The sequence below is a fragment of the Thecamonas trahens genome (assembly GCF_000142905.1).
Source record: "Thecamonas trahens ATCC 50062 unplaced genomic scaffold supercont1.37, whole genome shotgun sequence".
NCBI lineage: Eukaryota > Apusomonadida > Apusomonadidae > Thecamonas > Thecamonas trahens.
In genome coordinates, this window is record NW_013657643.1 from 23,588 (window position 1) to 35,875 (window position 12,288).

Sequence of the window (12,288 nt, forward strand, 5' to 3'; positions counted from 1 at the left end):
CCTCTACCTCCTCGCCATGGAAAGCCCCCGTCTGCGCAAGGCCGTGGTGCCCATTGCCGGGCTCGGGACGCGTATGTTCCCCTTTACCGGTGCTGTGGCCAAGGCCTTCCTTCCCTTGGTCGACGCCCGTCGTGGTCATGTCGTTCCCTTCCTCCACGCCCTTCTCCTCGCCATTCTCAATGATCCGCTCTCGTCCATCGATCAGGTCGCCATTGTCCTCTCGCCGGCTCAGCGGCCGATGATTGAATCCTACTTTGCCGGTGATGCTGAGGCTCTGTGGGCGCCTTATGCGGCAAAGTCGGAGGCTCATGCCGCCGCCGTGGCAGAGCTCGCCGTCATCGGCTCCAAGATGGTCCTCATCGATCAGCCCGTCCCGCGCGGCTTTGGCGATGCTGTCCTGGCCGCCGCCGACTTTGTCGCCCCGGACGAGTACTTTCTGCTCTGTCTCGGCGACCACTTTTACACTTCAAGCTCCTCCACGTCGTGCCTCGCCCAGCTCCTTGCCGCCTTTGCCGCTGCCCCGGGCCCGATGACCTCGGTCGGCCTCACCCCGCTCCGCACAGCTCCTGTGTCAGGCGTCCTTGTTGCTGCTCCGGACGCAGTCCTTGATGCTACTCGCGCCTTTGATCTGGCCGACATGCTCGAGAAGCCCTCGGTCGAGCTGGCCGCCTCCTGCGCCGCCATCCCGGACTCGCTCGCCATCTCGCCGCCGCCAGCCGAGTTGAGCATTCTTTGCAACTTTGGCATGGACATTCTGCCGGTAGACGTCTTTGACAAGCTCGCCCGTCAGGGCCAGACTGCGTCCGGTGAGTGCGAGCTCCGGGTTGGCCAGCTCGACATCCTGCGCGAGCGCGGAACCCGCGGCGTGCTCATCGCCGGTGACCGCCACGACACCGGTCTTCCTCACGACTACGCTGCCTCGTTTGTCGCCGGCTACCTCGCCTCGGCGCGCACTCTGCTCTTCAGTGACTCGTCCGGCCCGCCACCTGAGCTTGTCGCTGCCGCCGCCGCCCTCGCGCCTTGGACGCCTACCGCCGCCTCCGGCTGGGCGCCCGGCCGCATCGACGTCATGGGCGGCATTGCCGACTACTCGGGTTCACTTGTGCTCCAGCTGCCGACGCCCGACCGCGGCAACCTCGCGTTTGTGGCCCGCAGTCCTACCGACACCGGCTGCGAGCCTCATCTCTGTGCCTCATCGACCTGCGCCGAGCCAGCATCGTTTGCCCTCCCGATTGCAAGCCTGGTCGAGTGCGCCTCGCCCTCTGACGTCCGCAGCGCACTCGCCGCTGCCGCCGCACCACGTTGGGCCATGTATGCGCTCGGCGTCGTCGGCCTCCTCCACGCCGAGTCGTGGATCGATCTCGGCGCTGAGCCGGGCGCAGACCTGCTGCTGGCCATCGCATCGAACCTGCCACAGGGGAAGGGCCTGGCGTCGTCGGCCTCGGTCGAGGTTGCGGTTGCCAAGGCCTGCGTCGCCGCCTTTGGCGCCGCCCTCGACGACAAGGCCCTCGCCCTCCTGTGCCAGCGAGTCGAGAACTTTGTCGTCGGCGCCCCGTGTGGCATCATGGACCAGCTTGCCTGCGCGCTTGGCGCGCCCGGAGCGCTCCTCGCCATCGTCTGCCGGCCGGCCCAAATTGACGGCCTCGTTGCTATCCCGCCCGGCCTCACCGTCATCGACGTCGACTCGGGCGCATCCCACGAGCTCGCCGACTCCGGCTCGGCCTATACCGTCGTTCGCGCCGCCGCGTTCATCGGCGCCAAGCTCCTCGGCGTCTCCTGTCTCACCGCCGATGTCACCGTTGCGCAGCTTGACGCTCTTCTGCCGACCCTCCCCGAGACTCTCGAAGCCGACGGCTTTGTCGCCCGCTTTGGCAGCCTCGACGCGCACCTCGACGCCGGCGTCACCCCACTCGAGGCCGGCGTCGCCTATCCGGTCCGAGCCTCGGTCGCCCATGCCGTCCGCGAGCACCAGCGGGTTCGCCTCTTCCGGCAGCTGCTGGCGACTCCTGTCCCGGCCGCCGAGACTAAGGCGCTGCTCGGCGAGCTCATGCTCGCCTCGCACGCCTCCTACACCCGCCTCGGCCTCGGCAGCGCTGCCACCGACGCCATCGTCACCCGCGCCGTCGCGCTCCCCGGCGTTTGGGGCGCAAAAGTCACCGGCGGCGGCGGCGGAGGTGTGGTCGCTATCCTCTGCGACGATCATGCCGTCGAGCTTGTCCGCTCTTCGTTTTCCTAAACAAGAACACTCCTTGCGTATCTCTCATCTTTCGCTGCGAAGCTGTTGTCGCTGCCAAGCTGCTGTCGCTGCGAAGCTGCTGTCGCTGCGAAGCTGTTGTGACGTTTGCATGCGCTTTGAGCTGCAAGTCAAAAATTTCGGGCAAACCGTTGGGCGGGCAATCATTCCGAGTACGAACAAAGTAATAATACCTTTCCCCCCCTCTCCCCAACCTTGTTGCCTTCTCACCACCATGGCCGGTACGTTATCCACCCACCCACACGTATGGTCTTTGCCAGTGCGGCACCAAGTACATGATACGAAAGAGCACGGTATCAACTATCCGTTCATGTCATCAATTTCCATCGCCCATCCCACCACCGTTCTCCATCCCCCACGGAAAGTGGCAACCGATCGAGTGGTGGAGGGATGGCAGTCAGCCGCTGCCACCGGTGCGCCTCCTCCCGCACCGCATACTCATGCCATCTGACGTGTGCCACTACAGATAACAGCACTTCGATCGAGATGCTCGAGCTCTCGGGCCTCCGCGCGCTTGTGACGGGCGGCGCCGGCTTTATTGGCTCGCACCTGGTCGACGCATGTCTCGCCGCCGGCATGACCGTCCGCGTCCTCGACTGCCTCATGGAGGCCTCGCATGGTGCTGGTGCCGATTGGCCCGAGTACCTGCCGGAGAGCGTGGAGAAGATGTACGGCTCGGTGGCGGTGCGCGAGGATGTGTTCAAGGCGCTGACCAACATCGACGTTGTCTTCCACATGAGCTCCATCGGCGGCCTTGTTGAGGGCTCCGTCTTTATGCACGAGAACGCGACGGGCATGGCACTTATGTTTGACGTCATTGCCCAGCACAAGCTTCCCATCAAGAAGATCGTTGTCGCCTCCTCGCAGGGCATCTACGGTGAGGGCCGCTACGCCTCGCCCGACGGCACCGAGTTCTCGCTCGCCGGCACCGGCGAAGTCGGCATGCGCAAGGAGGCCGATCTCGACAACGGCATGTGGGAGGTCCGCTGTCCGAAGACCGGCGAGCCGACAACGGGCGCGTGTGTGCCCGAGTGCCAGACGCCGATGCCGGCGAGCCCGTACGCCATCTCCAAGATGGCTGTCGAGCAGCTGGCCCTCGTCATGGGCCGCGCCCAGGGCATCCCCACCGTTGCGCTCCGCTTCGGCCTCACCTACGGCCCGCGGCAGTCGGTCAAGAACGCGTACTCGGGCATCGTCTCCATCTTCTCCACCATGATCCTCAACGGCAAGAACCCGATCATCTACGAGGACGGCCTGCAGACCCGCGACTTTACCTTTGTCGCTGACAACGTCGCCGCCCAGCTGCTGGTCATGCGCGACCCGCGCGCCAACTACCAGGTCTTTAACGTCTCCACCGGCGTCGCCACCACCCTCAACGAGGTTGTCGAGATCCTCGCCAACGAGTACGGCCGCCCTGAACTGACCGGCTCCCGCCCGGGCAAGTACCGCCTCATCGACGCCCGCCACCTCGTCCTCGACTCATCGCGCCTCCGCGCCCTCGGCTGGGCCCCGCAGTACACCGCCGCCATGGGCCTCAAGGCCCAGGCCACTTGGATCAAGACCCTGGGCGAGGTCAAGGACTACTTCTCCGACACAATGACCAAGCAGGAGGGTGCCTCGTTTGTCCGCGGCTCCAAGGCGTAGCCCGCTGATCATGGCTTCCTCGTTTTGTACCAATACACATACTCACGCTGCCGCGCGCTTTATCCCTCCAAAATTCCAGCCTGCCATCCGCCGACGTGCGCTTACGCAATCGAGACGCTCGGCACGTCCTGGAGCCACGATGAAATGAGCTCAAACTCCTGCTTGCGGGCGTCGATGACCGACTGCGGGTCGGCCGGATCCGACCACCGCAGGTCGAGGTGGTGAGCGCCGTGCTCGATGACAATGGCCACGACCGAGTCCGAGACTGTCTTGGTCACGCCGCCGCTGATCCACGGGTCCAGGACGCCATTGGAGAGGATGATGTTCGACGCGGCCTCGAGGTTGTTCGAGCCGTAGTACGTCTGAGCCCAGTACGGGCGTGGCATGACGCCAAACTGCTGCATGCAAGCCTCCTCGTATGCCGTCAGGTTGAACGGCGCCGGCCAGAACATGTCCGTCGTCCCGGTCTGGGTGATGGGGAACACCATCTCGGTGCAAGCCTGAAAGTCCCACGGAGTCATGTTGCCGAGGTTCGGCGAGAGCTGCGCGTAAATGTCAAAGCACTCGGCGTCGCCGGTCCCGTTCCAGTACACTCCGGCAGCGAGGCCAAAGGCGGCGATCCGCTCGGCATCGGTCGGCTGCGTCGGCAGAGCCGTCGCGTACTTGCACGACACGTTCACCGGGTTGCCGGGCATCGGCCGCAGAAAGTCCGACGGCGCCGGGTAGTCGAGCATCGACATGTACGCAAACGCAGAGTTGCTCCACTCGAACACCTGGTCGACGTCGGCCTGGCTCTCCACAGGCTTGCACGTCCGCAGCGCATCGCCAATTGCCCGCCGCCCGCTCGCCGTCGTCCGCATCTCAGGCAGCACGTTGTTGTACACCTGCCGGATGTTGTCCGCGCACCCAGGCGCAGCATCGGCAAAGTCACGCGTGATGACCGCGTTGTACGCTGTCGGATCCACAAGGCCCTCAAACTCCAGAATCGGCGCAGACGCCGCCAGCGAGCCCTTGACCAGCGCAGGGTACTTGACCCGAATCCATGCCGCGAGCATCCCGCCGTACGAGCCGCCAAAGGCAATGACCTCGGACTTGTCCAGGCCCTTGTACTCACCCAGAAGCTTGCCCTGCTGGATCTGCACCAGCAGATGCGCATAGTCCGCGAGGGCCTGCTCCGACGAGCACAGCCGGATGTTCTCGGGCGTGAACGAGTCGGCGCCAAACGGGAGCGTCTCGCCATAGTACCGATGCTCGATGAAGAGGACAAAGGCCCCGAGCCGCTCGGCAAACTCAAAGATGAGCCCGGTGTTGTTGTAGAACGAGACAATGTCGCCCTCGTTGCCCGTGTAGAGGAAAATCGGGCCGCCCGTCCGCTCGTCGTAGTACTTGTCCGTGAAGATCATCCGCTGCTTGAACGTCGTCGCTCCGTCGGCGCCACGGGTGGTAAAGTCAAAGTGGTCCAGCTCCTGCGTCACCCACTGGGTGGTGTACGCCGGCGACGCACCCTCGCTGCCCACCGCCACATACACCACAGCCACCGCCAACATTGCTGCATACGTCATACTCCTCACCATGATGATTGGCGAGTCAAGTCTGCCCTGCCCTGCCCTCCCTCCCTCCCTCCCTCCCTCCCTCCCTCCCTCCCTCCCTCCCTGTCCATACCACGGCACTCGTTTTGCTTTGCTACACACGCCACCTACCTCTCGGCCACATTGCGCTCGACGACTACGAGACAGGGATCTGGGTCGGCCACGGCCTCGATTGACGAGTTGCCTGTGGGATCGTCGAGGATAACGGTGAACGGGAGCTCGTCCTCACCGGCGATGCACGCGTCGAGCCGTGCCAGGAACGCCGCCCATGGAGCAGCATCGTCGCTGCTACGCGAGGCAGCGCCCAGCTGTTGGCGCACGTCAGCGAGCAGACCCTCGACCGTCGTCACCTTGCCGCCCAGCGTTCCTGGCTTCAGCCGGAGGCCGAGCTCGGGCACCTCGATCCCTGCTGTCTCGGTCTTGATCACTTGGCGGCCGAGATCGCTGCGCTCGTTGACGGTGAGCGTGTGCGTTCGGCCGCACCTGCTCGGCGTCGCCGTCGTTCGAACGTCGTTGGTCTTGTACCCGCAGCCCTCGCAGACAAAGCCCGAGACTGTGGTCTCGTTAAAGTGCGGAACCTGCATCACAATCGTTCGCACTGTTCCGGGCATCGAGCACATCCCGCACTCGACCGCCATGCTCACCACCTCCTCTGCCACCACCGCCAGCTCGTCCTCAATCTCGCTGTTTGGCCCAATGTACGACGCTCCCGACGGATCGTGAATTGTCAGCGTGAACGCCATGGCCCCGCGTAGACACGCTTCGAGCTGGTCCACAATCTCGTCGATCCGAGCCGCGGCCTCGGGCTCCTGGATCCGCCGCACCGGCTGCATCGCACTCAGCCCAACACACGCACGTCGCAGCAGCCTCTCCACCGTCGTTAGCTCGGCTTGTCCTGCCGCTGGCGCCCGGAACCCAATCTCCGGCACCTCCCAGCTCGCCGTCGCCGATCGAACCACTTCCCGACCCAAGTCGGCGCTTCCCGCCATCACCTCGGACATCGCCGCCTCGACGGCCCCTTCCCGCAAATGGCACACATCAGACATAACCACAGTGGCCTCTGCCGAGCACTCGTCACATTCAAAGACCACAACATCCAGACCTGCCGCCCACCAGCTGTGAGTTGCTTCGATGGCTTGCCCCATGCAGCGAGCGCAGCCGCTGCTTGCACCACACCTTTACACGCTCGCCACAGGCAGCAACGTACAGCCGAGTCCCGACACGTCGACGCTCTCCGCACGTCCCGACCCCACTGCTCCACAGTCTGCGCACTCGACCGGCACGTGTCTTGTGCTCGTCCCACCCCCGCCCTCGGTGTCTGTCATGTCGAGGTGACCGAGCGACGAGTGCTGCGCGTCGCGAGCTGCACTCACCCACGCCGCTTCCGCATGCCGCGCACTCGCTTGCCAGCGGGCGAGTCATCATCTTCACGCCGCCGCTTCCGCTTCGTCTTGGGCTTGTTTCGGCCCTTGGCCGCGGCCTTGGACTTGGATGTCTGCTTGCCACGCAGTCGCTTGGCCGCCAGCAACTCCTGTCGTGACTGGCCGACCGGGAGTGCGGCCATGGCCATCGTGAGCGCCGCGGCGTCATCGGCACGGGTCGAGACCCAGAACTCGTCGGATCCGAGGTCGGAGACTGTGCGCCCGGGCGTAAAGGTGACTTGCTCCACACGCGCCGGCACCGGCGACTGCGGCCCATCGTCCTCCGAGCTGGACCCTGGGACGCATGCTTGCGTCGGCGGGGCCTTGGAACTCGGCTGGACTGACACAGGTGTCATCGTTGGCCGTGGTAGCGCCATCCGCGGCGTGCTGGGCGTCAGCGGCCCGTACTGTAGCACTCTCAGCCGGTTCGGCCGTGAGAGCGTCAGATGCGGCCGGGCTGCCTCAGCGGCATGCCCGGCGAGCCTCACCGGCGTCGTCTCTGGTCCGATACCGTCGTTGCTGTCCTCATCATCGTTGGAGACCGATGGAAGGCACACTGGCGGCGCTGGTTGCACCGTCGGTTTGGGCGCAGATAGTCGCGGTGGCGCAGGTGTCGGCGCGCCGCCGGCGTTGGATCCTGCGTCGGAATCCGAGTCAGACGCCAGCACGCACAGGCTGCCGCCATTGTCTACTCGGCTCGTACCCACCGTCGGCCGCACTCGCGTCAACATTCGCCACATCGAGCCCGGTGTCGAGATCGAGACGTTGAGCGCTGCTGGCCCCTCGCTCCTCTCGGCTCCAGCTCCACATTCGCTCGACGACGACGAGCCCTCCAGCTTTCGCAGAAACGAGGCGTTGATAGCCGCTGATGATGACGAAGACACCGAGTCTGCCACCGACACCGTCGACTCCTCACCAGAGCCCGACTCGGTCTCGGGCACCAGGACCTGCGAGAGGCCCGGTGACCTGACCGGCGAGCTGGAGGCCACCGGCGAGTCTTCCACCACCCAGTTGTTGAACGACGGCGACCGGCCGATCCGCACTGGTGACGAGGCTTGTGGCCGAGGCGATGCCGACGCACGCGACCGTGGCGAGAGCGAAGCCTGCTGCGAGTGCGATGGCGACGAGTGCGGCGAGTTGGAAGCTTGCGATGAAAAGGAAAAGACTCTGGCCAGCGCCGACGGCGTCCGCTTGAGCGCCGGCGGTGTGATGACGATGGGCAGATCCATGGGCGAGTCCAAATACGACACTTGCTGCTTCTGTTTCTCTTCCATCGCCCGACTCGAGCCACGCCGCATGGAGCCATGTCGGCGCGAGGATGTGGCGACTCGGCTGCTCCTCGCTGAGCCATTCGCTCCCCGCGGCGTCGTTGGCGCGCGGGCACCACCAGGCACAAGCCGGACCCGTGTCTGCCTAGCCTTTCGCGTTGTCCGTGGCATGCTCTCTGCCCTCTGCCTCGTACACGCAGCGAGCAGTGTTCCCTCTTCTCCCACCCTCCCTCCCTCCCTCCTCCCCCCCCCCCCCCCCCCCCCCACCCCCCACCCCACCCGCGTCACACCAGCTGCTACGCAACACCAAGCTACCGAACCCTACCTACCACTTCTTCCAATGTCTTCCTTTAACATGTCCACGCTCTTGCCGCTTGCGTCGAAAAGCCGGCATATACCGCCGAGACGCGGCGCACGGCGGAGTCCAGAAAGGGTCGTGGTTTGGTGACTAAACCTCACGACGAGGCCGACGGGACCGAGTGGCCGATGGCATCGGCGGCGAGGTCTTTGCGGATCTTGGTGAGGATGGTGTCGGCGCCGTCGGCGAGGAGGGCGTCGGCGACAGCGACGCCAAAGGCGCGGGCAGCGTCGAGGACCCGGGCGTAGGCGCCGTCGTCAGCGGCGTCGTCGAGCGAGGCGCCGCCGAGTGCGTCGGTGAGCGAGACCGAGTCGTTGACGGCGACCATGTCGGCGCCATCGAGCGAGATGACTCGGGCGGTGATGGCGAGCTCGTTGGTGGCGGTGTTGAGGGTGGCCAGCGCACCGACCGGGAGCTTGCATCCGCCCTCGAGGTGGTGGAGGAGTGCACGCTCAGTGACGACCGCGACCTCGGTCGGGCGGTGGTTGATGGCGGCGCGGACCTGTGCGGCGGCGTCGGTGTCTGCGGAGCGGACCTCGATGCCGTACGCGGCCTGACCGACGGCCGGGAGGCAGAGCTCGTGGTCGAGGACGAGGTCAATGCGCCCGTCGAGCGAGACCCGGTTGAGGCCGGCGACCGCGAGAATGATGGCGGCGTACGGCGGGTCGCGCGTTGGCGTGTCGAGCTTGGTCAGCCGGGTGTGGATGTTGCCGCGGATCGAGTCAAAGACCAGGCCCGGGTACGCCCGCTTCAGCTGGGCAATCCGCCGCAGCGAGCTCGTGCCCACCACCGAACCGGCAGGGAGGTCGGCGAGCGACGTCGGGCGCGGGACAATGGCCCGCGAGAAGACGACGCAGTCCGACGGGCACGATCGCTCCGAGTAGGCGACCAGCTCGAGGCCGGCCGGCAGCTTGGTCGGCACGTCCTTGAGCGAGTGAACGAGGACGTCGACCGCCGAGTCGAGAAGCGCAGCCTCGAGCTCCTTGGTGAAAATGCCCTGCTCGCCAAACGAGGCCAGGTGGCGCGACTGGTCGAGGTCGCCGAGCGTCTCGCGTCGGACAACCGAAAAGGCGCCGAGCGGACGGGCGGCACGGAGCTTGCCCAGGATCTCACGGGTTTGCGCCAGCGCGAGCAGCGACGAGCGGGTCCCGATCCGCAGTGTCCGCTGGGTGTGGTCGTACGCATGCACCGCGTCCACAAAGACCTTGACCTTGGCCGGGTCCATGTCCGGGTAAATGCCGTGCCCGAGGTTGCAGATGTACCCGGTCGGGCCAAAGGCTGAGAGCATGGTCCCGACAGCGGCCACTAGGTCCTCGTCCGATGCGTAGAGGTAGCACGGGTCGATGTTGCCCTGAAGCGCCACGCGTCCGCCAGTCTGCGTCCGCGCATACTCTGGGTCGATGGTCCAGTCGATGGAGAGCACGTCGTAGAACGAGTACGAGAGGTCGTGGAGCGCCCAGTGCGCGCCGCGCGCAAAGGCCGTCATCGGCACCGCCGCGGCGCCGAGCGCGCTCTTGACCCGGGTCGCAATCTGGGTCAGGTACGGCAGACCAAACTCGTCGTACAGCTCGCGGGTGAGTGCGCCGGCATTCGAGTCAAAGACCTGCAGCAGCTGCGCGCCAGCCTTGGCCTGCTCAACCAGATGCGCCACGACAACGTCGGTGATTGCCTGCAGCAGCTGGTGTGACGCAGCCTTGTGGATGTACAGCCACTTCTTGGCCTTGGAGTGGGTCTTCGACCCACCGCCCTCGATCATGTACGCCATCAGCGTCCACGGTGCACCAACAAACCCGATGAGCGGCACGGCGCCGCCGATGTTGGTCCGCGTCAGCGCAATGGCCTCGTACACATACGACAGCACGCTCGCCACATCCGGCTTGAACTCGAGCCGGCTCTGCATGTCCTCAGGACTCTCCAGCGGAGCTGGGAACACAGGGCCCTTACCCTTCACCATTTGCACCTCCATGCCCATCGCCTGCGGAACCACAAGAATGTCTGAAAAGATGATCGACGCGTCGTACTCGAACCGACGCAGCGGCTGCAGCGTCACCTCGCACGCCAGCTCGGGCGTGCGGCAGATGTTGAAGAACCTGCACGTGCCGCCACCATCTCGCCACTGTGAGTCTTGCGCCCATACTGCAGCTCAGTCTCTCTATCTGATGTGGTACCCGACGTTTGGTCCGGCAAACCCCACATCCCGGCACCCATCACCGACCGGGTGAAGGCGGTGCGTCCGGCCAAGGATGGATGGGCAGCATGGGAGGGGAGGGGAGGAGAGGGAGGAGGAGGAGGGAGGCGGGGGGGGGGGGGAGGGGGGTCAAGTACATGGACACGTACCCATTGGCCTGGGAGACTGCGCGGTACTCGGGGAGGTAGCGACCAGCCTGGCGCATGATCCACACAGGCGTCCGCTCGGTCGTCTCGCCACGAGCAGCACGGAGGAGCAGGTCATTGGCCAGAGGGGGAAGGAGCCATCACCAGCAGGCGGAGTCAAGGGCGCACCCTCAGCAGTCACAGATGCAGACATAGCAGAGAGGAGGAGGAGAATGAGGGAGGGGTGATGGGAGGGGGTGGAGTGATGTGTATGGGGGGAGCGAGGGAGGGAGGTGTGTTGGGGAGCATCATTCGGGTTGCCATGGCGGTTGTTGGCAGCCGACTGTCGTCATCATTGTTGTCGTCGTCATCGTTGATCTCCATCACATCATCACGCACGGGTTGATCAAGTCTGCCTGTCATTATAGTGGTGCTGGAGAAGGGTGATGGTATGGATGATAGAAGGAGGGTTTGTCTTGGATGATCGATGGGGGAAGGGGAGGAAGGGGGGGGGGCGAGGGGGGCGGGTGTGCCCGAGCTGACCCGGTCAATGACGCGCAGTGGCAATGACGTGATGGGGACGAGTTGTGGGTAAAGGCATGAGATGGAGGCAGCGATGGTGTGATCGGGGAAGGAGAGTGGGTGGCGACATGATAGAGAGAGAGAGAGTGTGTGTGTGTGATGGGGTGGATGGGGGAGGGGATTGTGAATGAGGGCTGGGGAGGGGAGGGAGGGCGGGGAGGAGGCACCAGCTCGTGTACCCGAGCAATGGAGCAGAGTGCGGATGGCTCACCGGGCACCAGGTTCCAGGCATTAGACACGAGCATAGGCAACACTTGACGCAGACCATGGACATTGCACACAAGGTAGGTGACGGTGGGGATGAAGGCGAGCAGCAGCCGCGGGGGCTCGGCAAGCAGGGGGGAGGGGGAGCGAGGAAGGAGGCTTGCCCGCCGAAGCACTCACGCCTGGGTGTGGACGGTGGCGATGTCGATGACGACGCGTGTTTGTGGGCGGACATGTGCGTGATGGGTGATGGTGGCAATGGGCGGTGATGGTCGGCGGACGTGAGGATGTAGGTGGTGGCCGGCTCGCTCGGCGTGGCCTCGATCTATCTCACGGGATCGTTCCTCTTCAACACCTTCAACATTGTCCGCCAGTCGAAGGAGGGCCCGCCGCCGAACGCCCGGGTCAACGTCGAGGCTCAGGAGGCCGCGAACACTGCTGGCGCGTCGACAACATTGTCGAATGGATCATCGGCATCGCCGTAACAAGATCGAGTCCCTCGATCGCCGCCTCGACGATCGACCTGCCTGCACTCGCCAATCGGTTGCCGAGCTGCCCATGTACATGGTCGAATCCCGCGGCAGCCGTAGCCGTCCCTTCATGCGTGCTTCGGATTGCGTACAACTGTTGCCCGCCGTATAAAGCATGCCACCCT

General features: G+C 65.0%; 6 protein-coding genes across 6 annotated transcripts; 4 read left to right on the forward strand and 2 right to left on the reverse strand.

The window, feature by feature from the left end:
* Positions 1-16: 16 nt before the first annotated feature.
* On the forward strand, positions 17-928 carry AMSG_12091 (uncharacterized protein; the record flags this gene model as incomplete). The annotated part of the gene is made up of 1 exon (XM_013900438.1): positions 17-928. A coding segment is annotated over one exon (912 nt), but the record flags the coding sequence as incomplete, so codon positions are not given.
* Positions 929-1,021: 93 nt separating this feature from the next.
* AMSG_12092 (uncharacterized protein) lies at positions 1,022-2,236 on the forward strand (the record flags this gene model as incomplete). The annotated part of the gene is made up of 1 exon (XM_013900439.1): positions 1,022-2,236. The coding sequence occupies exon 1, from the start codon at positions 1,070-1,072 to the stop codon at positions 2,234-2,236; it is 1,167 nt and encodes a 388-aa protein (XP_013755893.1). The 5' UTR covers positions 1,022-1,069.
* A 232-nt stretch (positions 2,237-2,468) lies between these two features.
* On the forward strand, positions 2,469-3,950 carry AMSG_07713 (NAD-dependent epimerase/dehydratase; the record flags this gene model as incomplete). The annotated part of the gene is made up of 2 exons (XM_013900335.1): positions 2,469-2,475; positions 2,721-3,950. 2 exons carry the CDS (start codon positions 2,469-2,471, stop codon positions 3,896-3,898), a joined length of 1,185 nt encoding a protein of 394 aa, XP_013755789.1. The 3' UTR covers positions 3,899-3,950.
* Positions 3,951-3,999: 49 nt separating this feature from the next.
* Positions 4,000-6,614, reverse strand: AMSG_07714 (peptidase S28 family protein; the record flags this gene model as incomplete). Its single annotated transcript, XM_013900336.1, has 2 exons — positions 5,633-6,614; positions 4,000-5,447 (listed from the first exon to the last, which is right to left on the reverse strand). The coding sequence occupies exons 1-2, from the start codon at positions 6,531-6,533 to the stop codon at positions 4,000-4,002; spliced, it is 2,349 nt and encodes a 782-aa protein (XP_013755790.1). The 5' UTR covers positions 6,534-6,614.
* Positions 6,615-8,508: 1,894 nt separating this feature from the next.
* On the reverse strand, positions 8,509-11,110 carry AMSG_07716 (uroporphyrinogen decarboxylase). The gene is made up of 2 exons (XM_013900337.1): positions 10,872-11,110; positions 8,509-10,624 (listed from the first exon to the last, which is right to left on the reverse strand). Exons 1-2 carry the CDS (start codon positions 10,925-10,927, stop codon positions 8,632-8,634), a joined length of 2,049 nt encoding a protein of 682 aa, XP_013755791.1. The 5' UTR covers positions 10,928-11,110; the 3' UTR covers positions 8,509-8,631.
* A 548-nt stretch (positions 11,111-11,658) lies between these two features.
* On the forward strand, positions 11,659-12,238 carry AMSG_07717 (uncharacterized protein). The gene is made up of 2 exons (XM_013900338.1): positions 11,659-11,713; positions 11,927-12,238. Exons 1-2 carry the CDS (start codon positions 11,696-11,698, stop codon positions 12,116-12,118), a joined length of 210 nt encoding a protein of 69 aa, XP_013755792.1. The 5' UTR covers positions 11,659-11,695; the 3' UTR covers positions 12,119-12,238.
* Positions 12,239-12,288: the final 50 nt, after the last annotated feature.